General features: G+C 47.7%; 1 protein-coding gene across 1 annotated transcript in view; it reads left to right on the forward strand.

Annotated features, from left to right (window-relative positions):
• DNAJC17 (DnaJ heat shock protein family (Hsp40) member C17) overlaps positions 1–27,448 on the forward strand; it is a 121,849-nt gene that overhangs the window by 63,114 nt on the left and 31,287 nt on the right. Inside the window, exon 7 of the mRNA XM_063947776.1 lies at positions 11,666–11,712. Coding sequence (XP_063803846.1) covers positions 11,666–11,712 — 47 coding nt within the window. The remainder of the gene's footprint in view (positions 1–11,665; positions 11,713–27,448) is intronic.

Genomic DNA, 27,448 nt, shown 5'->3' on the forward strand with positions numbered 1-27,448 from the left:
CATTCCGGGAATGGAAACTGGGAAGCAGACTTCCTCAGTAGGCACGACCTCCACCCGGCAGAGTGGGAACTTCATGGGGAAGTTTTCCACATGATTGTAAACCGTTGGGAATTACCAAAGGTGGACATGATGGCGTCCCGTCTGAACAAAAAACGGGACAGGTATTGCGCCAGGTTAAGAGACCCTCAGGCAATAGCTGTGGACGTTCTGGTAACACCGTGGGTGTACCAGTCGGTGTATGTGTTCCATCCTCTGCTTTTCATACCTAAGGTACTGAGAATTATAAGACGTAGAGGAGTAAGAACTATACTCATGGCTCCGGATTGGCCAAGAAGGACTTGGTACCCGGAACTTCAAGAGATGCTCACAGAGGACTTATGGCCTCTGCCGCTAAGAAGGGACTTGTTTCAGCAAGTACCATGTCTGTTCCAAGACTTACCGCAGCTGCGTTTGACGGCATGGCGGTGGAACGCCGGATCCTAAGGGAAAAGGCATTCAGGAAGAGGTCATTCCTACCCTGGTCAAAGCCAGAAAGGAGGTGACCGCACAACCTTATCACCACATGTGGCGAAAATATGTTGCGTGGTGTGAGGCCAGGAAGGCCCCACGAAGAAATTTCAACTCGGTCGATTCCTGCATTTCCTGCAAACAGGAGTGTCTATGGGCCTCAAATTGGGGTCCATTAAGGTTCAAATTTCGGCCCTGTCGATTTTTCTTCCAGAAAGAATTGGCTTCAGTTCCTGAAGTCCAGAAGTTTGTCAAGGGAGTATTGCATATACAACCCCCTTTTGTGCCTCCAGTGGCACTGTGGGATCTCAACGTAGTTCTGGGATTCCTCAAAACACATTGGTTTAAAACCAGTCAAATCTGTGGATTTGAAGCATCTCGCATGAAAAGTGAACATGCTCTTGGACCTGGCCTGGACCAGGCGAGTGTCAAATTGGTGGTTTTTTTCTCAAAAAAGCCCATATCTGTTTGTCCATTCGGACAGGGCAGAGCTGCGGACTCGTCCCCAGTTCTCTCCCTAAGGTGGTGTCAGTGTTTCACCTGAACCAGCTTATTGTGGTGTCTTGCGCCTACTAGGGACTTGGAGGACTCCAAGTTGCTAGATGTGGTCAGGGCCCTGAAAATATAGGTTCCAGGACGGCTGGAGTCAGAAAAACTGACTTGCTGTTATCCTGTATGCACCCAACAAACTGGGTGCTCTTGCTTCTAAGCAGACTTTTGCTAGTTGGATGTGTAATACAATTCAGCTTGCACATTCTGTGGCAGGCCTGCCACAGCCAAAATATGTAAATGCCCATTCCACAAGGAAGGTGGGCTCATCTTGGGCGGCTGCCCGAGGGGTCTCGGCTTTACAACTTTGCCGAGCGGCTATTTAGTCAGGGGCAAACACGTTTGTAAAATCCTACAAATTTGATAACCTGGCTAAGGAGGACCTGGAGTTCTCTCATTCGGTGCTGCAGAGTCATCCGCACTCTCCCGCCCGTTTGGGAGCTTTGGTATAATCCCCATGGTCCTTTCAGGAACCCCAGCATCCACTAGGACGATAGAGAAAATAAGAATTTACTTACCGATAATTCTATTTCTCTGAGTCCGTAGTGGATGCTGGGCGCCCATCCCAAGTGCGGATTATCTGCAATACTTGTACATAGTTACAAAAATCGGGTTATTATTGTTGTGAGCCATCTTTCAGAGGCTCCGCTGTTATCATACTGTTAACTGGGTTCAGATCACAGGTTGTACAGTGTGATTGGTGTGGCTGGTATGAGTCTTACCCGGGATTCATAAATCCTTCCTTATTGTGTACGCTCGTCCGGGCACAGTATCCTAACTGAGGCTTGGAGGAGGGTCATAGGGGGAGGAGCCAGTGCACACCACCTGATCCTAAAGCTTTACTTTTTGTGCCCTGTCTCCTGCGGAGCCGCTATTCCCCATGGTCCTTTCAGGAACCCCAGCATCCACTACGGACTCCGAGAAATAGAATTATCGGTAAGTAAATTCTTATTTTTATTCCTGCCCTCTGCAGAGGTTAATTCTTTCCAAGTGGGACGACCTGCCTCATCGGATCAGGTCTCAAATGATCTCCATGACTCCGGAAGTTCGTCTGTCACTGAGCTGGTGGCTACAGGACCAACAGTTGAGCAGGGGCCGTCCCTTCTGGATCTCCAACTGGGTCCTCCTGACAATGGATGCCAGTCTGTGGGGTTGGGGCGCGGTGTTGGAGCAAAAGTCTCTCCAAGGTTGGTGGACCAGGGAGTAATCTCTCCTTCCGATAAACATTCTGGAATTGCGGGCAGTGTTCAATGCGTTGACACTTGCCCTGCCTCTAGAACAGAACAGGCCTGTTCAAGTACAATCAGAACACTGCAACCACAGTGGCGACATAAATCATCATGGCGGCACTCGAAGCCACATAGCATTGCTGGAAGTATCAAAAATCCTCTGTTAGTCGGAACACCATCTGCCAGCAATATGTTCATTCCCGGAGTCCTCAACTGGGAAGCGGATTTCCTCAGTCGTCAGGACGTTCACGCTGGAGAGTGGAGTCTTCATCCGGAAGTCTTTCAACTCCTAGTGGACAAGTGGGGCCTACCAGATGTAGATCTGATGGCGTCTCAACACAATAGAAAGGTTCCGGTCTCCATATCAAGGACAAGAGATCCTCAAGCAGCATTCGTGGACGCACTGGCAATTCCATGGAACTTTCGGCTGCCATACGTGTTCACTCCGGTGTCACTTTTGCCCAAGGTACGACGGAAGTTCAAGCAATAAAGAGGAATATTACTTCTAGTCGCTCCAGCATGGCCCAGACGGCATTGGTTCTCAGACCTGCAGTGTCTATCGATCCAGTGTCCCCTTCTACTTCCTCAACGCTCAGACCTCCTCGTTCAGGGCCTTTGTGTCTATCCGGGACCTGGTCAGACTGGCTTTGACGGCGTGGCTCTTGAAGCTTCACTCCTGAGGGCCAAGAGATTCTCTGAGTCTGTTATTCAAACTATGTTGAAGGCCTGCAAACCGGTTTCTGTACAGATTTATTACAGGGTCTGGAACTCTTACTTCACATGGTGTGCTGCTAAGAATTATAATGCCTATTCGTTCAGAACTTCCAGGCTTTTGGCTTTTCTGCAACAAGGCCTAGATTTAGGCCTTTCGTCTGGCCTCCCTCAAGGTTCATATATCTGCCTTGTCGGTGTGGTTTCCGAGAATAATTGCGTCTATTCCTGACGTGCATACTTTCACTCAGCCTCCCTATGACCCTCCTGTGGCCCTATGGGATCTGTCTGTTGTCTTAAATGCCCTACAAGTGTCTTCATTTGAACCTCTTGAGTCTGTGGACCTTAAATGCCTTACGCTTAAGGTCGTGTTTCTGCTGGCTGTTGCCTCTGCCAGGAGGGTGTCATACTTAGGCGCTATGACCTGTCGTCCACCCTTTTTGATTTTTCATCGTGACCAGGCAGTTCTTCGAACTCGCCCCGGTTATCTCCCCCAAAAGATTGTGTTTGCAGCTTTTATCTCTTCTGGTCTGTCTTCCAAAGAACGGGCTTTGGATGTGGTAAGGGCTCTCCGTATTTACATTGAGAGGACTGCCTCTATCAGGAGGTCAGATACCCTGTTTGTACTTTTTGGTTTTCATAAACTTGGCTTGCCTGCGAATAAGCAAACTTTGGCCAGATGGATTAGAATGGTGATTGCACAAGCCTATGCGCAGGCTGGACTCCCAGCTCCTGCTGCCAGCAAAGACCATTCTACTCGGTCTGTTGGACTCTCTAGGACATCTGAAAAATGAAATGTAAGGTATGTTCCTGCGCACTCTCTTTGCTGCCTTGCGTAGGGTCCTACCCTGATGTGTCACCACACACACCTATAGGAGACTATATTAAATGAAAGATAGGATGGAATCCTACTGTTGGCGCAAAGTCAGGACATCTCGACGCGGCGCGTTTTGATTCCAGTTCACCAACAGGGTCAAGGTTATTATACCAATCTTTTTGTAGTACCACAGCCAGACAGCTTGGTTAGACCGATATTGAACCAAAAGGGGCTCAATCATTATGTCACTTACTATTCAAGATGGAATCCCTGTGGTCAGTGATTACAGGTTTACAACCACAGGAATCATAATTTCGCTGGATCTCGAGGATACGTACTTACGCATTCCAATTTTGGCCACCATATCAGGCATACTTAAGGTTTGCAGTATAACAAAACCATTATCAATTTCAGGCACTACTGTTTGCCCTCTCATCAGTGCCTCGGGTATTCACAAAAGTGATGTCTGTGATAATAGCTCATCTCAGATCCCTGGGAGTGATAATAGTTCCGTATTTAGACGACCTTCTCATCAAGGCTCCGTCTCAACAAATACTACTTCAACATGCCTTACTAACGTGCAATGTGCTAGTTCTGCACGGTTGGATTGTCAACTTCAAGAAATCAAGCCTGGTTCCGTGTCAGAATTCAATTCCTAGAAATGAGTCTGAATACGGTGGATTAAAGAATTTACCTGCCAGAACAGAGAGCATAAAGTATTCATCCTCTAGTTCAGTTTGTGCTCGATCCACGGACAGTCTCGGTGCACTTGTGCATTCGACTGTTAGGAATATAGTGGCGTCTTTAGAAGCACTCCACTTCAGAAGATTTCACTCACGTTCATTTGAACTGGATCTTCTAGCACAGTGGTCAGTCTTTTGTCTACAGATTCATCAGATGGTGCGCTTGTCTCCAAGGGCCAGAGTATCACTGCTCTGGTGGCTCCACACACTCAATCTCACCGCCGGAAGACTGTTCGGAGTCTGAAATTGGATAATTCAGATGATGAACGCAAGTCTCAGAGGTTGGGGAGCAGTGGTCCTACATTGTCGGCTTCAAGGTCTGTGGTTATACTGAGAAAGATTACTATTAATAAATGTCCTGGAATTCAGGGCAATTTACAATGCGCTGAGACAGGCAGTTCAGATGCTCCAGTCTCAGACTGTTCAGGTTCAGTCAGACAACGTGACGGCAGTCGCATACATCAACAAACAAGAAGGGACTCGAAGTCGCATGGCTATGCGAAAAGTTGCTCGAATCCTGAATTGTGCCGAGCATCACCAAGTGATATTGTCGTCAGTATTCATTCCAGGAGTGGACAACTGGGAAGCACCCGGGAGATAACGGACTGTACGGCGATCATGGTCCCCGGTAGCAGATTGCCCTATCTGTCTTCCTGATAATAGAATCCCCTACCACCACAATCTGACTAAGTACCTCGCTTTCTTTCATCCCCTCCGTGCCAGAGGGGGCCGCTCCTCCGGTTGCTGGAGGGAACAGTCACCTCCGGCACCAACATTTCTTCACTACCATCCTCCGAATCGACGTCCAATCGGGCGAATTTATTAGGGTTTGGTGGTAGTTCAGAGATGTCGTGCCTCCCCCACTTTTTCTTCCTTCTAACTGTGACCCAGCTGGCTACCTGTTCATCCTCGTCTACCAGTGCACCCCCTGCAACTCTTCCACCGATCTATCTAAGCTCTGCTCGAGATTGTGAATATCCCTCAGATGGTTTGCTCTAGATCAGTTACCTGGGTTTCCAGAGCAACCGTTCGCACGCAGCTCTCACAGATGTATTCACACTGGGCCGGTTGCTCCAGGTGCGCATGCATCTTGCACGACATGCACTGAGTGAGACTCTCAATCACGGCCCCACCCATTTTCTTGACAACCCTAGCTCCCTATTACCTTCCGAGAAAAATAATACAATTTAAACAATTAAAACAATTTAACTATTCAATAAGATATTATACTATGGCCTAGCTGTGAAGAGAAACAGTAGTCACAACAGAAAAGAAACTGTTAATTAAATCAAGGACAAGGGGAGAGAGAAAAAGAGAAAACAATCACATACAATATAGTAGGAAGCTAATACTCATCTGCTGGGGCCCTTCTACTTTTGCCAATGTCCTTCCCACTTGCAGTTGCTCAGTCTCCCTGCACCTCCATTATCTTGCAGATGTGCACCCGGCTTCTGTGTCTGTACTGCAGCAGCAGCAGCACCTGCTTCCAGGACACAGCTCCCTCCTGCCTCAGCGTGTCCATCCAGCCAGCTCCCTTCAGCGCCTTTCTGTAGGCTCATGACCAGGTCCTGGCTCCCGGCTCTCTGCCTTGCAGACACTCGCACCGGTACCCCCCGCTCTGGCACCAACACTTGCAGCCCCTCCGTAACACGTGCTCTTGCGTCGCTCAACGTCGCTTCCGCTCCCGGATAACGGATCACTCCTCCTCACCAGCGTCAGCACCAAGCACTGTACAGCATCAAGTTAAACATCTTCCAATGCATCTGTAGCAATATATCCCAAGTATCCTGCGCCTGTAAAGAAGGGTCATTTCTGATGTTAAGGTGATTGTTATCTATTGTCGTGTCAGCTTTCTAGTTGTCCACTATGTTATGTGTCAACTTTATAGTTGTCCGTTATCTTATAATGTTATATGTAATTCTCCATTGTTCATCCTCTCTTTCGCTCCTATTCGACTCAGCAAAAAACACTGAGGCATCTTGGGAGTATGGAGGGTGAGGAAGGTTACACATTTAAATATTTAAATGTGCCTATCCCTGCTATCAAACTGTCCATATCCAAGAGTACTCCAGTGACCCCTGTGGATTCAAAGAAAAGGATTTATCTGGTAAGTACCAAAATCCTATTTTCTGGGGTGCTGAAATGATCCCTCATTGTAACATTGATGGATAGAACTGTCTGTGAAAGTTTCAAGATAAAGGACTATTTATTTTTCTCTTACGTCCTAGTGGATACTGGGGAACTGTACTTTAGTACCGTGGGATATAGATCTGGTCCACTGGAGCCTGGCACTTTAAAACCTTTAGTGTGTGTGTATGAGTGTGCTGGCTCCTCCCTCTATGTCCCGAAGGCCAAAAGTACTACCTTTCGTTCCTTTTGACCTCCAAGTAAAGCAAAGGGTCAGGCATACCCGAAACAGGCTCGCACTTCCAAAACTTCTAAACCCAAACCTAACCGTTCCTGGGCTGCCCGTCAGCCTGCTTCAAAACCAGACAAGCCTGCTGCATGAATGGGCGTGCCTCCGCATGGGGGACTCCAGGGTGGGAGGCCGACTTCTACGGTTCACCCAGGTATAGTTACAGACCACTTCAAACGCCTGGGTGAGGGAAGTCGTCACTCACGGATACACCGTTTCTTTCGAGAAACGTCCCCCTCTCCAGTTTTGCTCGACAAATATCCCTTCAGATCCGTTGAAAGCAAAAACTCTACATTTGGTGGTACAATCCCTCCTGGACACAGGAGTGAATGATAGTGCCAGTGCCTCTGGCTCAGAGAGACAGGGGGTACTATTCAACGCTGTTCCGAAACCGTATGGATCCTCTCGGCCCATTCTCAACCTCAAGTCTTTGAACAAATTTGTGAAGGTATCCAAATTCCGTATGGAAATTCTTTGCTCTGTTTCTGGGCTTGGAGCCCAAGGACAATATGGTATCCCTGGACATACAGGATGCTTACCTACATATACCTATTGCCATGTCGCATCAGCAATATCTGCGGTTTGCTATTGGCAACCTACATTATCAATTTCAGGCCTTGCCTTTTGGACTGACCACGGCTCTGCGAAACTTCACCAAGGTCATGACGGTCCTTCTCCGCCGTCAGGGTATCAGGATCCTGCCGTATCTGGACGACTTATTGATCCTGGCGAACTCCCCAGAGGTTTTCCTCTGTCATTTGGAACTGACGGCCCAATTCCTGCAAGCCCACGGGTGTCTCATCAACTGGAAGAAATCCCCGCTGGTTCCTGCTCAGAGCAGGGGCGTTACTGGACACACACAACCAACGGTTGTTCTGGTCTCCGGAGAAGGTCCTGAAATTTTAGGACAGGATATGATGCTTCCTCTCTCGCCCTCGTGTGTCGATACACTCGGCAATGCAAGTACTAGGCCTCGTGGTGTCGGCTTTCGACATGGTAGAGTACTCTCAATTTTATTCTCGCCCTCTGCAGCGGTTAATCCTTTCCAAGTGGGACGGCCTGCCTCACCGGATCAGGTCTCGCATTATTTCCTTGACTCCGGAAGTTCATCTGTATCTGAGCTGGTTGCTCCAGGACCAACGATTGAGCAGGGGTCGTCCCTTCTGGATCTCCAACTGGGTCCTCCTAACGACGGATGTCAGTCTGCGGGGTTGGAGCAACACTCTCTTCAAGGTCGATGGACCAGGGAGTAATCTCTCCTTCCGATAAACATTCTGGTGTTGCGTGCAGTGTTCAGTGCTTGAACAGGCCTGTTCAAGTACAGTCGGACAATGCCACGATGGTGGCGTACATAAATCATCAAGGCGGCACTCGAAGCCGCATGGCAATGATGGAAGTGTCAAAGATTCTTCTATGGGCGGAACGCCATCTGCCAGCCATATCGGCAGTGTTCATTCCGGGAGTCCTCAACTGGGAAGTGGACTTCCTCAGTCATCAGGACGTACACACAGGAGAGTGGAGCCTTCATCCGGAAGTCTTTCAACTCCTAGTGGACAAGTGGGGCCTACCAGATGTAGACCTGATGGCGTATCGACAAAATCACAAGGTTCCGGTCTTCTGACCAAGGACAAGGGATCCTCAAGCAGCGTTCGTGGACGCCCTGACAATTCCATGGAACTTTCGGCTGCCATACGTGTTCCCTCCAGTGTCACTCCTGCCCAGGGTAATAAGGATGTTCAAGCAAGAAGGAGGATTTCTACTTCTAATCGCTCCAGAGTGGGCCAGACGGCATTGGTTCTCAGACCTGAAGGGTCTCTCGATAGAGCGTCCTCTTCTACTTCCGCAACGCCCAGACCTCCTTGTTCAGGGCCCTTGAGTCTACCAGGATCTGGCCCGACTGGCTTTGACGGCGTGGCTCTTGAAGTTTCAGTTCTGAGTGCCAAGGGGTTTTCTGAGGCAGTCATTCAAACTATGTTGAAAGCCCGTAAACCGGCTTCGGCTCGGATTTATTATAGGGTCTGGATTTCTTACTTCTCCTGGTGTGCGGCTAAGAATTATAATGCGTACAAGTTCAGTACTGCCAAACCTTTGGCTTATCTGCAACAGGGCCTGGACTTAGGCGTTCGTCTGGCCTCCCTCAAGGTTCATATTTCAGCCTTGTCGGTATGGTTTCAGAGAAAAATTGCGACTCTGCCTGACATTCATACTCAGGGTGTTTTACGGCCCCTTGGGATTTGTCGGTTGTTCTGGATGCCCTACAAGAGTCTGCGTTTGAACCTCTTGAGTCTGTGGACCTTAAATGGCTTACACTTAAAGTCTTATTTTTGCTAGCTATTGCCTCTGCTAGATGGGTTTCAGACTTGGGTGCATTGTCCTGCCGGTCACCCTTTCTGATTTTTCACCGTGACCGTGCGGTTCTTAGAACTCGCCCTGGTTATCTGCCTAAGGTGGTGTCGTCTTTCCACCTTAACCAAGAGATTGTGGTTCCGGCCTTTATATCTCGTGGTTTGTCCTCCAAAGATCTGTCTTTGGATGTGGTACGGGCTCTCCATATATATGTGAAAAGAACCGCCTCTCTTAGGAGATCTGATTGTCTCTTTGTCCTTTTTGTTTTTCACAAACGTGGCTGGCCTGCGAATAAGCAGACCTTGGCCAGATGGATTAGAATTGTGATTGCACAAGCTTATGTACAGGCTGGTCTTCCAGCTCCTGCTACTATCAAGGTCTGTTGGACCTTCGTGGGCAACCCGCCGTGGCGCGTCACTAGAACAACTGTGCAAGACGGCTACATGGTCATCAGTGAACACGTTCATCAGGTTCTATGCCTTTGATACTTCCACCTCCCAGGATGCTTCCTTTGGATGCCGGGTTCTTGCGCCCGCTACAGTGCGTCCCCTCCCATGAGTAACTGCTTTAGGAAATTTCCAATGTTATTCCCTGTGGAATACCAGTGTACCCCGCTGCAGAAAAGGAGATTTATGGTAAGACTAACCATTGTTAAATCTCTTTCTGCAAGGTACACTGGATTCCACAGGGCGCCCATCCTGAGGCACTTAGCTTCTTTGGGTTTGTATGGCATTAGCCGCTGGTACCTTCTCCTGTTGTGAGTATGTGGTTATCTGTGGCTACTACCTACTGTCGTCTCTTTTACCTGCTACTGCATTGGACTGGTTAACAAAATTGAGCTCCAGTGCCTGGAGGTGGGGATATAGAGGAGGCGGTGCAGTGCATCCTGGGAACAGTCAAAGCTTTAGCCTGTTGGTGCCTCGGATCAAGATCCAACTCTACACCCCGATGTTATTCCCTGTGGAATCCAGTGTACTTCTCAGAAAGAGATTTAACAATGGTAAGTCTTACCATAAATCTCCTTTTTCTGCTATTCCTGCAAGCAGGTATGGATATGGGCCTACGGTTGGGCTCCATCAAAGTACAGATTTCGGCTCTCTCTATTTTCTTCCAGATGTAACTTGCGTTGTTGCCGGAGGTGCAGACTTTGGGATCTAAATGTGGTTTGGTCCTTTCTTCAGTTGGATTGGTTTGAATCTTTACAGAAGGTGGAATTTAAATTTCTCACTTGGAAGACCGTCATGTTGCTGGCATTGGCGTCTACAAGACGGGTTTCTTAATTGAGGACCTTATCCTGTAAGAGCCCATACTTAATTTTTCATGGGGATAGGGCTGAGTTTAGGACCCGACCTCAGTTTTTGCCTAAAGTGGTGTCAGCCTTTCACGTGAATCAGCCGATTGTGGTTCCGGTGCTGGCTGATGTTTCTGTGGGCCCAGAGTCCTTGGATGTTCTGAGGGCTCTGAGGATTTATGTCAAAAGGACGGCTCGTCTTCGGAAATCTGACTCGCTGTTTGTCCTTTATGATGCCACCAAAATTGGTAGGCTGGCTTCTCAGCAATCTATTGCTCTTTGGCTCAGGCTATCTATTCAACAGGCCTGTACTTGACAAGTTCGGTGGGTTCTTCCTGGGCGGCTGCCCGGGGTGTTTCGGCTTTACTGTTGTACTGAGTGGCTACTTGGTCTGGTTCGAACACGTTTGTGAAGTTCTACAGGTTCGACAGTTTGGCCAAGGATGACCTTCAGTTTGGTTAGGTGGTTTAACAGGGGTCTCGGCACTTTCCCACCCGTTTTGGGAGCTTTGGGACTTCCCACACGGTACTAAAGTACAGTTCCCCAGTATCCACTAGGACGTAAGAGAAAATAGGAATTTAATACCTATCGTTAATTCCTTTTCTCGTAGTCCGTAGTGGATACTGGGCGCCCGCCTCGGTGCTTCGTATCCTGTTTACTGGATGTAAGTGTTGGTTGAGCCACAGTTGAGGCCCGTTTGCTATGTGGGATTAGCTTTGCTGTCCTTGTTATGCTGGTTGTCGCTATCCTCTGTTCAGTTAGCGCTCCTGTTTCATTGGGTTGTGTGTTGGCTTGTTGCTTCACCGCTGTTGTATGTGTTTCTTCTTTCAGGGTATGTCAGTCTCCTCAGGCAGTTTTCCTAGACTGAGTCTGGTAGAAGGGGTATAGAGGGAGGAGCCAGCACACACATACACACTCTAAAGGTTTTAAAGTGCCAGGCTTCAGTGGACCCGATCTGTATCCCACGGTACTAAAGTATAGTTCCCCAGTCTCCGTTACGGACTACGAGAAAAGGAATTACCAATAGGTATTAAATTCCTATATTTTCTGTTTCAGGCTACAGGAGCGGCCCCACCGATGATGCAGGGTCAGCTAAACTAAAGGTAGTTACTGTAGTTTGTCTTTACATCCTAACCCATGTCAAATCCATATATATATATATATATATATATATATATATATATATATATATATATATATATGCACACACGCAGGTGGGGAGTTTGACCTGGGCAGTACACCTGTCAAACCATATCGCAGGTGTCCTAAGGGGAGCTTAGGGAGGACAGAAACCTCCCGTGGAGCGAAATGTCAAGCCCATGTATAGCCCAAGTAGGCGGCACTCACAGCTACTGAAAAGACGACGGGAGTCTTGCTTCCGCTGTCAACGTTTCAATGTTAATATAACGTTTTCGTCAGAACACCGAAAATTTTATATATATATATATATATAGATAGATAGATAGATAGATATATGAAAGGAAATTGGCGCCCAAAGGTTATTTTAACCTATAAATACAGGGAACCCAGTGGGTTTCACAATTATCAATACTTTTAAAACATAAACATGAACTGTTCTTTCATAAAAAATGTATTAAAATGTACAGAAGCAAAGAAGCATGTCCATCATATTACACAGACAAAATGATGTAATTTCTCTTTGAATACTCCATCACTGAAGTTGGTAGAGGAATATCGGCAACTTAGTGCAGTATCTTTATTCTTCCTCGTATGATATGCAGAGATAACATCAAATATAACAACCCAACGCGTTTCGTCTAGTGACTAGGTTCAAACAACTTCCAGCGAGTGCAGAGCACCCATACACCATTATATATATATATATATATATATATATATATATATATATAGACAGACAGTCCCGGCACTCTTTACGCGAGGTGAAGATACTGCGGTGCCTTCCCAGAGGGGTTACCTCATGGATACATGTGGGGAATAAAGGCGGCACTCACGCAGGTTTTTGCTGAAGTAAAAAAGTTGTCAGTTTTATTATACCGACATGTTTCGGGGACTCGCCCCGTCCTCAGGGCATTAACAGGTCTCGGACATCCGACCCAGTAACATCATTGCTCTGCAGCATCCAGTCCCATTTAACCAACCCTGCATGCTTTTGATGCTATTTATGCTTAATGTTGCTGTATATACTGAGATCCAGTTATTTACTATAACCGCCAGTGTCGTTATCCAGCATGTATCCGTACACCGTGCACCGATTCACTTGTTATTGTTTACTTGTCACCGGGGTGACGGGCCCCGCCTCCCCTGCTCGCTCACTGGTAGAGGCGTTTTGACGCACTTCCGGTGGACGGGCTTTGGGGGTGTGGATGATCGGAAACACGGAGGTGACGTGGTGACTGTTTGGTTGCTAGGGCAACCCGTTTTCGTGCCAGCTGTGGATTGCCGTGTGTAATGACGGCGCCCGTGACCGGAAATGGGTGGGGAAGGTGATTGGGATCTGGGCACTGGTGATCTATATAAGGTATGTGGTATTTCTTATGTTTGTATCCTGACGAAAGGTGTGATTAAACAGCACCTGAAACGTTGAAAACCAAGCTTGTGTAGCTGTTTCATTTGACTTTGAAAATCCGAGGAGTGCCGCCTGAATTTGCTCTATTATATATATATATATATATATATATATATACACAGGCTGTATAGCAGACAGCGGCACTCAGAGACTGACAAAGCAAAAGTAAAGTGCTAGTGCTTTTGATTCATGGCTGGTAAATGGATTTACCAGCCATGAATCAAAAGCACTAGCACTTTACTTTTGCTTTGTCAGTCTCTGAGTGCCGCTGTCTGCTATACAGCCTGTGTATGAAATTCCTCCAGAGGGCACCTGAGCAACATACTTCTCTCCAGGAGAGTGCCGATCCGACATTTGCAAGTATATATATATATATATATATATATATATATATATATATATATATATATGTGTAGCAATAGAGGAATGGGCGCCCTTTGGTCGTATTTCCACCCAATAATTTAATAGGACTCAGCAGAGATCTCCCAGATATAGCTGCTCAATATTTTAGAGCTTAATGAAAATCACATTAACATGTTCCATATCAAATTTATTAAAAATTAAAACACAAGCAGTGGTACAAAGATAGTGAAGTATCCTTCCTTCACAACTGACACCAAACAATTACTGTACAGACTCCTCCTCCTTATTGCAAATTCAGAGATAGGTGTTAAAAATAGATAACCAACGCATTTCGTCTTGCTGTAAGACTTCATCAGGGGTACATCTCGAATGCTTGGTAAGTACTGATAGTGTGTCAATGAAATAGCAAATAAGCGTTCAGGATAGTTGAAACAAACCCACACATCAGTGGGGTACACAGATGAAAATTAGATTAGGCCTTATGGCTTGAATAACAAGTTCGAATACACAGGTCTAACAAAGGTTCATATAGATGTGTGACCCTCCAGTAGATCAGTAGTGTTGGCTCAGTACCAGTACTTACCAAGCATTCGAGATGTACCCCTGATGAAGTCTTAGAGCAAGACGAAACGCGTTAGTTATCTATTTTTAACACCTATCTCTGAATTTGCAATAAGGAGGAGTCTGTAAAGATAATTCTACTTGTCCTCTGTACAATTGTTTGGTGTCATTTGTCAAGGAAGGATACTTTACTATCTTTGTACCACTGCTTGTGTTTTAATGATTTAATAAATTTTATATGGAACATGTTAATGTGATTTTTTTTTTTTAAGCTCTAAAATATTGAGCAGCTATATCTGGGAGATCTCTGCTAAGTCCTACTGAATTATTGGGTGGAAATACGATCCAAGGGCGCCCATTCCTCTATTGCTACATATTTCATATTTATAGTCCCTCCTAACAAGGGACGTAGCGGAATCTGGCAGCCTAATCCAGTTTCCAAATATCTATTCGTGTGAAAGCGCAGAGGGATAGTATATGTTTTATATATATATATATATATATATATATATATATATATATATATATATATTGTACAAACAAGGTTTTCTGTGCTAGGGAATGGTTTAACCACTTAACTATCAATATTTGTTTTTACGAAAACCGCTCAGAAATTGTAGTTTGTTTTCTTTCTTTAATGAGTGAATTAGGTGAAGAACATGAATTTAACCTTATCCAAAATGATTTTAGTTAAAAAAGAATTTTTTAATCCCCCCCCCCCCCAAACATTGGGACCATCGCGACTTTACTTTTAACAGCGGGGAGAGCCGCCAGGTACAAAGGGGGAGTTTGGGGGGTTCATTTACACTTCCCCAGCTGCTGCTATTGTCTGCAGCCGCTGGGTGGGATATCCTGCCGTGCTGACCAATCAGCAATGATCCTTGTAGCCGCACCTGCTTTCTATCTGACTGGTCGCATCCTGTGCAACCAGGTCAGATAAAGCATTTGCTGGTATGGTCGCATCTAATACAACCATGCCAGGCAAGTGGTTAAGTCATTGGGCCTAATTCAGACCTGATCGCTCGCTGGCAGTTTTTTGCAGCGCTGCGATCAGATAGTCGCCGCCTACAGGAGAGTGTATTTTAGCTGTGCAAGTGTGTGATCGCATGTGCAGCCGATCGATACAAAAAGATCTTTTGCAGTTTCTGAGTAGCCCAGGACTTACTCAGCTGCTGCGATCACTTCAGCCTGTCCAGGAACGGCATTGACGTTGGACACCTGCCCTGCAAACACTTGGACACGCCTGCGTTTTTCCAACCACTCCCTGAAAATGTTCAGTTGCCACCCACAAACGCCCTGTTCCTGTCAATCTCCTTGCGATCGGCTGTGCGAATGGATTCTTCGTAAAACCCATCGCACAGCAATGATCCGCTTTGTACCCGAGCGACGCCCCTGAGCATTGCGGTGCATACGCATGCGCAGTTCTGACCGCAGCTAAAAAAGCTAGCGTGCGATCAGATTTGAATTACCCCCATTGTTGGATGAAATTATCAGAGCACGCTCCTGCCCTAATGCACCTTTTTAATTTTAGCATTACTGTTTATATTATTGCCAGAGTTTTGTTCCTGGGTTGTTTAATATAAGATATTAATGGTACTACGCGTATAAATACAAAAACTAGTCTGATTTGGCTGAAATAATATGAAAAATAAAATCTGTTCATTAATACTCTACATAACATTAAGCACATAGTAAGCAATTGGTTGCATTCAAATATGTTAAAAGATATATAATCTTTATAGCTATTTTATATCTAAATTTGTGGAGCAGTGGGTAATATGGATCAAAGTCACTGACCTAAGGGGATATCCTATTAGCCCCAATAATTTTTTTAGCCAGAAAAAAAGACTAATATCACAATTTCTGCAAGATGGTGAGTATCAGGGTATCCTATTCTAGCCCATTTGTTCTGGCCAAAAAAATCCAATTTTCGGCCGATAACGCATGGAATCCGCAATAGGTTCAAGAACAAGAAGATTGCCTGTTAGATATATTGTACAGAAGTATTTGAGAAGTAAAAAAACATATGCCGGGTATCTGGTGAAAGTTTTCCATGTCAGGTTAGATTCACAGAAGTCTTTGTGTCCACAGACCAGTTATATATAGTAGAAGTGTGAACTCGCCTTTCTTGGGCTCTAGAATTGAATTTAGGGGGTCATTCCGAGTTGATTGCTAGCTGCTGTTGTTCGCTGCGTAGCGATCATTGAAAAAAAGGCTAATGTGCGCATGCGTATGCACCGCTATGCGCATGCGTGTCGTATGGGTACGAAGTCCTTTGTGGCTTTGCACTGGTTCTAGCGACGATTCCAAACGCACAGCCTCAAGGAGATTGACAGGAACCGGGCGTTTCTGGGTGTCAACTGACCGTTTTCTGGGAGTGTTTGGAAAAACGCAGGCGTGGCCGGGCGTTTGCTGGACGGGTATCTGACGTCATTACCATGTCACTCGTCGCAGCAATCATCGCACAGGATAAGTAACTACAGGGCTGGTCTTGTGTTGCACAACATGTGTTTGCAGGTGCTCTGCTGCACAGGCGTTCGCACTCCTGCAAAGCAAAAATACACACCCCGGTGGGCGGCGACTATGCGTTTGCACGGCTGCTAAAAACTGTGTCTGTCAGCGTAGTGTCCAGAGCATGGAGGCGCTACCAGGAGACAGGCCAGTACATCAGGAGACGTGGAGGAGGCCGTAGGAGGGCAACAACCCAGCAAGGAGGAACAGGAGGAGCACTGCCAGAGCCCTGCAAAATGACCTCCAGTAAAGCCACAAATGTGCATGTGTCTACTCAAACGATCAGAAACGGACTCCCATGAGGGTGGCATGAGGGCCCGACGTCCACAGGTGGGGGTTGTGCTTACAGCCCAACACCGTGCAGGACGCTTGGCATTTGCCAGAGAACACCAAGATTGGCAAATTCGCCACTGGCGCCCTGTGCTCTTCACAGATGAAAGCAGGTTCTCACTGAGCACATGTGACAGACGTGACAGAGTCTGGAGACGCCAAGGAGAACGTTCTGCTGCCTGCAATATTCTCCAGCATGACCGGTTTGGCAGTGGGTCAGTAATAGTGTGGGGTGGCATTTCTTTGGGGGGGCCGCACAGCCCTCCATGTGCTCGCCAGAGGTAGCCTGACTACCATTAGGTACCGAGATGAGATCCTCAGACCCCTTGTGAGACCATATGCTGGTGCTGTTGGCCCTGGGTTCCTCCTAATTCAAGACAATGCTAGACCTCATGTGGTTGGAGTGTGTCAGCAGTTCCTGCAAGACGAAGGCATTGATGCTATGGACTGGCCCGCCCGTTCCCCAGACCTGAATCCAATTGAGCACATCTGGGACATCATGTCTCGCTCCATCTACCAATGCCACGTTGCACCACAGACTGTCCAGGAGTTGGCGGATGCTTTAGTCCAGGCCTCCTCATCAGGAGCATGCCCAGGCATTGTAGGGAGGTCATACAGGCACGTGGAGGCCACACACACTACTGAGCCTCATTTTGACTTGTTTTAAGGACATTACATCAAAGTTGGATCAGCCTGTAGTGTGTTTTTCCACTTTAATTTTGAATGTGACTCCAAATTCAGACCTCCATGGGTTAATAAATTTGATTTCCATTGATCATTTTTGTGTGATTTTGTTGCCCGCACATTCAACTATGTAAAGAACAAAGTATTTAATAAGAATATTTCATTCATTCAGATCTAGGATGTGTTATTTTAGTGTTCCCTTTATTTCTATTACGTCCTTGAGGAAGTTGGGGACACCAAAAGAACCATAGGATATAGACGGATCCGCATGAGACATGGGCACTTTAAGACTTTCAAAGGGGGCGTGACCTGGCTCCTCCCTCTATATCCCTCCCCAGACTCAGTTTAGAAAATGTGCCCTGCGAGATGGAGGCACTCAGGGGAGCTCTTAGAGTTTCTCTGAAAAGATTTAATGTTAGGTTTTTTATTTTGGGGAGATCTGCTGGCTACAGACTCCCTGCTTCGTGGGGAAAGAGGGGAGAGCAGTCTAGACCCACTTCTAATGAGTTTCAGGGCTCTGCTGCTGCTGACAGGATGCCTTCAGCTCCTGAGGGGAGATGAACGCCGGGCTCTCCTGGATGCTCGCTCCCACAGCTTGCCGTCCCCCCTCTTCATCCAGAAGTCAGAAGACAGGTGAGTATGTGAGGAAAAGACATCTTCTCTTCAACAAAGACGGCATATAGAGGTACCGTGCAGCATGATTTGCTCAGTGCGCGCCAGGTTCCCGGACTGTACACACCGCTGGGTGCAGGGCGCTGGGGGGGGGGGCTCCCTGGGGAGCTAAAAATAACTCATAAATAAGGCTGGCATATCTGGACAGTGCCCTGGCACTGCCCGCAAACCCCCGCCAGGATAAACATGTAAAAATAAGCCGGAAGAAGCACGCCATGTTGGGGGCGGGGCTTCTTCCTCCAGGCTCACTCGGCGCCATTTCCTCCTCCAAGCAGCAGCGCTGGTCCTTTCTCACAGCAGACAAGTACCAGGGGCTATAAAAACGAAGGGGGGGCAGATTATTTCTATACAGATATATATCGCTGCAGCTCTGTGACACTTGAGGGTGTTTTCAGACCTGCACTTTGGCGCTGGGGTGTGAGCCGGCTCCTTTCCTTTTGTTCCCTCACAGGCTTTTCTTTGGGTGCTGTTAGGGAGACAACATGTCTGAGGCAGAATTTTCCTCTCAAGGGGATAATTTATTGGGGACACCAAATGTTTTGGGGGTCCTGTCGGCACCGCCAACGGCTGATTGGTTAACTGCTTTAAATGCTAATGTTACACTGTTGAATCAAAAGTTTACTGAATCTGACTCTCAACTGCAGATTTGGAAGAAATCAGTAGATGACGCTTTATTTCAAGGGTCACTAAAACGTAGTGTTGACCAATTAGATGACACAGATACCGACACGGACACTGATACCGGTGCCGATTATGCTGATTCTAGGTTAGATCCTAAATTGGCTAAGAGTATTCAATATATGATTGTGGCTGTCAAAGACATATTACGTATTCACGAGGATCCCTTTACACCAGAAACGAGGGTCCTTATTTACAATGAAAAGAGACGCTCTGTTTCTTTTCCTCCTTGTTTTGAACTAAATGACCTTTCTCTATCGTCCTAGTGGATGCTGGGGTTCCTGAAAGGACCATGGGGAATAGCGGCTCCGCAGGAGACAGGGCACAAAAAGTAAAGCTTTTTCCGATCAGGTGGTGTGCACTGGCTCCTCCCCCTATGACCCTCCTCCAGACTCCAGTTAGATTTTTGTGCCCGGCCGAGAAGGGTGCAATCTAGGTGGCTCTCCTAAAGAGCTGCTTAGAAAAAGTTTAGCTAGGTTTTTTATTTTACAGTGATTCCTGCTGGCAACAGGATCACTGCAGCGAGGGACTGAGGGGAGAAGGAGTCAACTCACCTGCGTGCAGGATGGATTGGCTTCTTGGCTACTGGACATCAAGCTCCAGAGGGACGATCACAGGTACAGCCTGGATGGTCACCGGAGCCACGCCGCCGGCCCCCTTGCAGATGCTGAAATCAGAAGAGGTCCAGAATCGGCGGCTGAAGACTCCTGCAGTCTTCTAAAGGTAGCGCACAGCACTGCAGCTGTGCGCCATTTTCCTCTCAGCACACTTCACACGGCAGTCACACGGCAGTCACTGAGGGTGCAGGGCGCTGGGAGGGGGGCGCCCTGGGAGGCAAATGATTACCTATAAAGGCTAAAAATACCTCACATATAGCCCTAGAGGCTATATGGAGATATTTAACCCTTGCCTAATTTTTCTAAATAGCGGGAGACGAGCCCGCCAGAAAAGGGGCGGGGCCTATCTCCTCAGCACACGGCGCCATTTCCTCTCACAGCTCCGCTGGTCAGGACGGCTCCCAAGTCTCTCCCCTGCACTGCACTACAGAAACAGGGTAAAACAGAGAGGGGGGGGCACATTTATGGCGATATTTTGATATAACAAAGCAGCTATAAGGGAGCACTTATTATAAGGCTATCCCTGATATATATATATAGCGCTTTTGGTGTGTGCTGGCAAACTCTCCCTCTGTCTCCCCAAAGGGCTAGTGGGTCCTGTCTTCGTTAGGAGCATTCCCTGTGTGTCTGCTGTGTGTCGGTACGTGTGTGTCGACATGTATGAGGACGATATTGGTGTGGAGGCGGAGCAATTGCCAAATATGAGGATGTCACCCCCTAGGGAGTCGACACCAGAATGGATGCCTTTATTTATGGAACTACGGGATAGTGTCAACACGCTAAAGCAGTCGTTTGACGACATGAGGCGGCCGGACAATCAATTAGTGCCTGTCCAGGCGACTCAAACACCGTCAGGGGCTGTGAAACGCCCTTTGCCTCAATCGGTCGACACAGACCCAGACACAGGCGATGACTCCAGTGGTGACGGTGACGAATCAACCGTATTTTCCAGTAGGGCCACACGTTATATGATTTTGGCAATGAAGGAGGCGTTACATTTAGCTGATACTACAGGTACCACTAAACAGGGTATTATGTGGGGTATGAAAAAACTACCTATAGTTTTTCCTGAATCAGAAGAATTAAATGACGTGTGTAATGAAGCGTGGGTTGCCCCTGATAAAAAGCTGATAATTTCAAAGAAATTATTGGCATTATACCCTTTCCCGCCAGAGGTTAGGGAGCGCTGGGAAACACCTCCTAGGGTGGACAAGGCGCTAACACGCTTATCTAAACAAGTGGCGTTACCCTCTCCTGAGACGGCCGCACTTAAAGATCCATCAGATAGGAGGATGGAAAATATCCAAAAAAGTATATACACACATGCAGGTGTTATACTACGACCAGCTGTAGCGACTGCCTGGATGGGCAGTGCTGGGGTAGTTTGGTCAGAGTCCCTGATTGAAAATATTGATACCCTGGACAGGGACAATATTTTACTGTCGTTAGAACAAATAAAGGATGCATTTCTTTATATGCGTGATGCACAGAGGGATATCTGCACACTGGCATCACGGGTAAGTGCTATGTCCATTTCGGCCAGAAGAGCTTTATGGACGCGACAGTGGACAGGCGATGCGGATTCAAAACGGCATATGGAAGTTTTGCCGTATAAAGGGGAGGAGTTATTTGGAGTCGGTCTATCAGATTTGGTGGCCACGGCTACAGCCGGGAAATCCACCTTTCTACCTCAAGTCACTCCCCAACAGAAAAAGGCACCGACTTTTCAACCGCAGCCCTTTCGTTCCTTTAAGAATAAGAGAGCAAAGGGCTATTCATATCTGCCACGAGGCAAAGGTCGAGGGAAGAGACAGCAACACGCAGCTCCTTCCCAGGAACAGAAGCCCTCCCCGGCTTCTACAAAAGCCTCAGCATGACGCTGGGGCTTCTCAAGCGGACTCGGGGACGGTGGGCGGTCGTCTCAAAAATTACAGCGCGCAGTGGGCTCACTCGCAGGTAGATCCCTGGATCCTGCAGATAATATCTCAAGGGTACAGGTTGGAATTAGAGACAGATCCACCTCGCCGTTTCCTGAAGTCTGCGTTACCAACGTCCCCCTCCGAAAGGGAGACGGTTTTGGAAGCCATTCACAAGCTGTACTCTCAGCAGGTGATAGTCAAGGTACCTCTTCTACAACAAGGGAAGGGGTATTATTCCACTCTTTTTGTGGTACCGAAGCCGGATGGCTCGGTAAGGCCTATTCTAAATCTGAAGTCCTTGAACCTGTACATAAAGAAGTTCAAGTTCAAAATGGAGTCACTCAGAGCAGTGATAGCGAACCTGGAAGAGGGGGACTTTATGGTATCCTTGGACATCAAGGATGCGTATCTCCACGTTCCAATTTACCCCTCACACCAGGGGTACCTCAGGTTCGTTGTACGAAACTGTCACTATCAGTTTCAGACGCTGCCGTTCGGATTGTCCACGGCACCTCGGATCTTTACAAAGGTAATGGCCGAGATGATGATTCTTCTTCGAAGAAAAGGCGTATTAATTATCCCATACTTGGACGATCTCCTAATAAGGGCGAGGTCCAGAGAACAGCTAGAGATGGGATTAGCACTGTCTCAAGAAGTGCTAAAACAGCACGGGTGGATTCTGAATATTCCAAAATCCCAGTTAATGCCGACAACTCGTCTGCTGTTCCTAGGGATGATTCTGGACACGGTTCAGAAAAAGGTTTTTCTCCCGGAGGAAAAAGCCAAGGAGTTATCCGAGCTTGTCAGGAACCTCCTAAAACCAGGAAAGGTGTCTGTACATCAATGCACAAGAGTCCTGGGAAAAATGGTGGCTTCTTACGAAGCAATTCCATTCGGCAGATTCCACGCAAGAATTTTCCAAAGGGATCTGTTGGACAAATGGTCAGGGTCGCATCTTCAGATGCACCTACGGATAACCCTGTCTCCAAGGACAAGGGTGTCTCTTCTGTGGTGGTTGCAGAGTCCTCATCTATTGGAGGGCCGCAGATTCGGCATACAGGATTGGATCCTGGTGACCACGGACGCCAGCCTGAGAGGCTGGGGAGCAGTCACACAAGGAAGAAACTTCCAGGGAGTATGGACAAGCCTGGAAACGTCTCTTCACATAAACATTCTGGAACTAAGAGCAATATACAATGCTCTAAGCCAGGCAGAACCTCTGCTTCAGGGAAAACCGGTGTTGATCCAGTCGGACAACATCACGGCAGTCGCCCATGTGAACAGACAGGGCGGCACAAGAAGCAGGAGTGCAATGGCAGAAGCTGCAAGGATTCTTCGCTGGGCAGAGAATCATGTGATAGCACTGTCAGCAGTGTTCATCCCGGGAGTGGACAACTGGGAAGCAGACTTCCTCAGCAGACACGATCTTCACCCGGGAGAGTGGGGACTTCATCCAGAAGTCTTCCACATGCTGGTAACCCGTTGGGAAAGACCAATGGTGGACATGATGGCGTCTCGCCTCAACAAAAAACTGGACAGGTATTGCGCCAGGTCAAGAGATCCGCAGGCAATAGCTGTGGACGCGCTGGTAACGCCTTGGGTGTACCAGTCGGTGTATGTGTTTCCTCCTCTGCCTCTCATACCAAAAGTATTGAGAATTATACGGCAAAGAGGCGTAAGAACGATACTAGTGGTTCCGGATTGGCCAAGAAGGACTTGGTACCCGGAACTTCAAGAGATGATCACGGAAGATCCGTGGCCTCTACCTCTAAGGAGGGACTTGCTTCAGCAGGGTCCCTGTCTGTTTCAAGACTTACCGCGGCTGCGTTTGACGGCATGGCGGTTGAACGCCGGATCCTAATGGAAAAAGGCATGCCGGAAGAAGTCATTCCTACTTTGATTAAAGCAAGGAAAGAAGTAACCGTGCAACATTATCACCGAATTTGGCGAAAATATGTTGCGTGGTGCGAAGATCGGAGTGCTCCGACGGAGGAATTTCAACTGGGTCGATTCCTACATTTCCTGCAATCAGGATTGTCTATGGGTCTCAAATTGGGATCTATTAAGGTTCAAATTTCGGCCCTGTCGATTTTCTTTCAAAAAGAATTGGCTTCAGTCCCTGAAGTCCAGACCTTTGTTAAGGGAGGGCTGCATATACAGCCCCCTGTGGTGCCTCCAGTGGCACCGTGGGATCTCAATGTAGTTTTGGATTTTCTAAAATCTCATTGGTTTGAACCACTAAATAAGGTGGATTTGAAATATCTCACTTGGAAAGTGACCATGCTTCTAGCCCTGGCTTCTGCCAGGAGAGTGTCAGAATTGGCAGCTTTATCTTACAAAAGCCCATATCTGATTTTCCATTCGGACAGGGCAGAATTGCGGACTCGTCCGCATTTTCTCCCTAAGGTGGTGTCAGCATTTCATCTGAACCAGCCTATTGTAGTGCCTGCGGCTACAAGTGACTTGGAGGACTCCAAGTTACTGGACGTTGTCAGAGCATTAAAAATATATATTGCAAGAACAGCTGGAGTCAGAAAATCTGACTCGTTGTTTATATTGTATGCACCCAACAAGATGGGTGCTCCTGCGTCTAAGCAGACGATTGCTCGTTGGATCTGTAGCACAATCCAACTTGCACATTCTGTGGCAGGCCTGCCACAGCCTAAATCTGTAAAGGCCCACTCCACAAGGAAGGTGGGCTCATCTTGGGCGGCTGCCCGAGGGGTCTCGGCATTACAACTTTGCCGAGCAGCTACGTGGTCAGGGGAGAACACGTTTGTAAAATTTTACAAATTTGATACTCTGGCTAAGGAGGACCTGGAGTTCTCTCATTCGGTGCTGCAGAGTCATCCGCACTCTCCCGCCCGTTTGGGAGCTTTGGTATAATCCCCATGGTCCTTTCAGGAACCCCAGCATCCACTAGGACGATAGAGAAAATATGATTTTACTTACCGATAAATCTATTTCTCGGAGTCCGTAGTGGATGCTGGGCGCCCATCCCAAGTGCGGATTATCTGCATAAATTGTACATAGTTATTGTTAACTAATTCGGGTTATTGTTGAAGGAAGCCATCTTTCAGAGGCTCCGCTGTTATCATACTGTTAACTGGGTTTAGATCACAAGTTGTACGGTGTGATTGGTGTGGCTGGTATGAGTCTTACCCGGGATTCAAAATCCTCCCTTATTGTGTACGCTCGTCCGGGCACAGTACCTAACTGGAGTCTGGAGGAGGGTCATAGGGGGAGGAGCCAGTGCACACCACCTGATCGGAAAAAGCTTTACTTTTTGTGCCCTGTCTCCTGCGGAGCCGCTATTCCCCATGGTCCTTTCAGGAACCCCAGCATCCACTACGGACTCCGAGAAATAGATTTATCGGTAAGTAAAATCATATTTTTTGATGGCATTTGGAATACACCTGATAAGAAATTTCTCATTCCTAATAGGATCAAGGTGGCATACCCCTTTCCCGCAGCGGATAGGGATAACTGGGAAATACCACCCACAGTAGACAAAGCCCTAGCACGCTTGTCTAAACAGGTAGCGCTCCCTGCGGCTTAGTCGACGACTCTTAAGGAGCCGGCTGATCGTAAGCAGGAGGCTACTTTAAAAGCTATTTTTACTACCACGGGGACGCATCTTAGACCGCTTATTGCGTCGGCGTGGGTTAGTAGCGCCGTTGAAAAATGGGCTGAAAGTTTATCTGCGATATTATGATACTCTGGATAGGGATAGCATCCTTGTGACGCTTGGTTATATCAGGGACACGGCTGCGTACTTGAAAGAGGCTGCAAGAGATGCTGGCCTCCTGGGGGCTAAGGCTAATGCTATGTCAATTGCGGCTAGGCGTGCGCTATGGACTCATCAATGGAATGCTGACGCTGATTCCAAGGAAAATATGGAGTCCCTTCCCTTTAAGGGTGGGGAACTGTTTGGTGACGGCCTTGCTGATTTAGTATCAGCGGCCACAGCGGGTAAATCTACTTATTTACCTAATGCTCCTGCGCAACAGAAGAAACCGCACTATCAAATGCAGTCCTTTCGGCCCAATAAATATAGAAAAGGCCGAGGTAACTTCTTCCTCGCTACCAGAGGTAGAGGAAGGGGCAAGAGAACTCCCGCCTCCTCGAGTTCACAAGAGCAGAAGTCCTCCCCAGCTTCCGCCAAATCCACCGCATGACGCCGGGTCTCCCTTACAGGAGACCGCACCTGTGGGGGCACGTCTAAGGCTTTTCAGTCAGGTTTGGGTTTGCTCGGACCTGGACCCTTGGGTGTTACAAATTGTGACCCAAGGGTACAAACTGGAATTCCAAGACGTTCCCCCTCGCCGTTTTTTCAAATCACCCTTACCAGTTTCGCTTCCAGACAGAGTTCTAGTCTGTGGAGCAATACAAAAATTATGTCACAATTAGGTGGTGATCCCGGTCCCCCGGGGGCGCAACAAGGGGAAGGGTTTTATTCAAGCCTATTTGTAGTGCCGAAGCCGGATGGCTCGGTACGACCAATCCTCAACCTAAAATCTCTAAATTTTTTCCTGAAGAAATTCAAATACAAGATGGAGTCTCTCCGAGCGGTGATCTCCAGCCTGGAGAAGGGGGAATTCATGGTGTCTTTGGACATAAAGGATGCCTACCTTCATGTTCCCATTTATCAGAGTTTTCTCCGGTTTGCAATCCAGGATACTCATTACCAATTTCAGACGTTGCCGTTTGGCCTGGCCACAGCTCCGGGGATTTTCACAAAAGTCATGGTAGAAATGATGGTTCTCCTCAGAAAAAGAGGAGTTACAATTATCCCGTACTTGGACGATCTCCTGATAAAGGCGAGGTCCAAGGAAAAACTGGTACAGGACATTGCACTGTCTCTGTCGCTTCTACAACAGCACGGCTGGCTCTTGAACCTGCCGAAATCACACTTAATTCCAACAACCCGGTTGGCATTTTTGGGTATGATTCTGAACACGGTCCAGCTGAGAGTGTTCCTCCCTCCGGAGAAAGCACTGGAAATCCAGAGTTTGGTAAAACTCATTCTGAAACCACCAACTGTCTCCATTCATCAATGCATTCGATTGGGGAAGATGGTGGCGGCATACGAGGCCCTCCAATTCGGGAGGTTCCATGCCAGAGTGTTTCAGTGGGTCCGGATCCCACCTTCATATGCACCAGAGGATAGTTCTATTCCCCAACACCAGAATCTCACTCCTGTGGTGGCTACACAGCTCTCACCTCTTAGAAGGACGCAGATTCGGGATCCAAGACTGGATCCTAGTGACCACGGATGCAAGTCTCCGGGGTTGGGGAGCAGTCACACAAGGGGTGACCTTCCAAGGAAGATGGTCAAGTCAGGAAACTCTTCTTCACATAAACGTGCTGGAGTTGAGGCCCATTTACAACGGCCTTCTACAAGCGGAGCATCTTCTTCTAAACCGGCCTGTCCTGATCCAATTGGACAATGTGACAGCAGTAGCGTACATAAACCGCCAAGGCGGCACAAAGAGCAGAACAGCAATGGCAGAAGCCACAAAGATTCTTCGCTGGGCAGAGACTTGGGTAAGCGCTCTGTCGGCAATTTTCCTTCCGGGAGTGGACAACTGGGATGCAGACTTCCTCAGCAGACACGATCTACATCCAGGAGAGTGGAGCCTCCATCAGGAGGTCTTCTCCCTACTAACGAATCTATGGGGGGTTCCCCACATAGACATGATGGCGTCCCGCCACAACAAAAAACTATTAAAGTATTGTTCCCAGTCCAGGGACCCTCAGGCGGCGGCAGTGGAGGCACTGACGTCACCTTGGGTGTATCCGTCGGTGTACGTTTTCCCCCCGCTTCCTCTCATTTCAAAGGTTCTGAGAATCCTAATAAAATCACAGATTCCAGCGCTCCTTGTAGTTCCAGACTGGCCAAGGAGAATTTGGTACCCAGATCTTCAGGAGTTGTTAGTCGAAGATCCATGGCCTC

This window comes from Pseudophryne corroboree, chromosome 12, assembly GCF_028390025.1.
Source record: "Pseudophryne corroboree isolate aPseCor3 chromosome 12, aPseCor3.hap2, whole genome shotgun sequence".
Lineage (NCBI taxonomy): Eukaryota > Metazoa > Chordata > Amphibia > Anura > Myobatrachidae > Pseudophryne > Pseudophryne corroboree.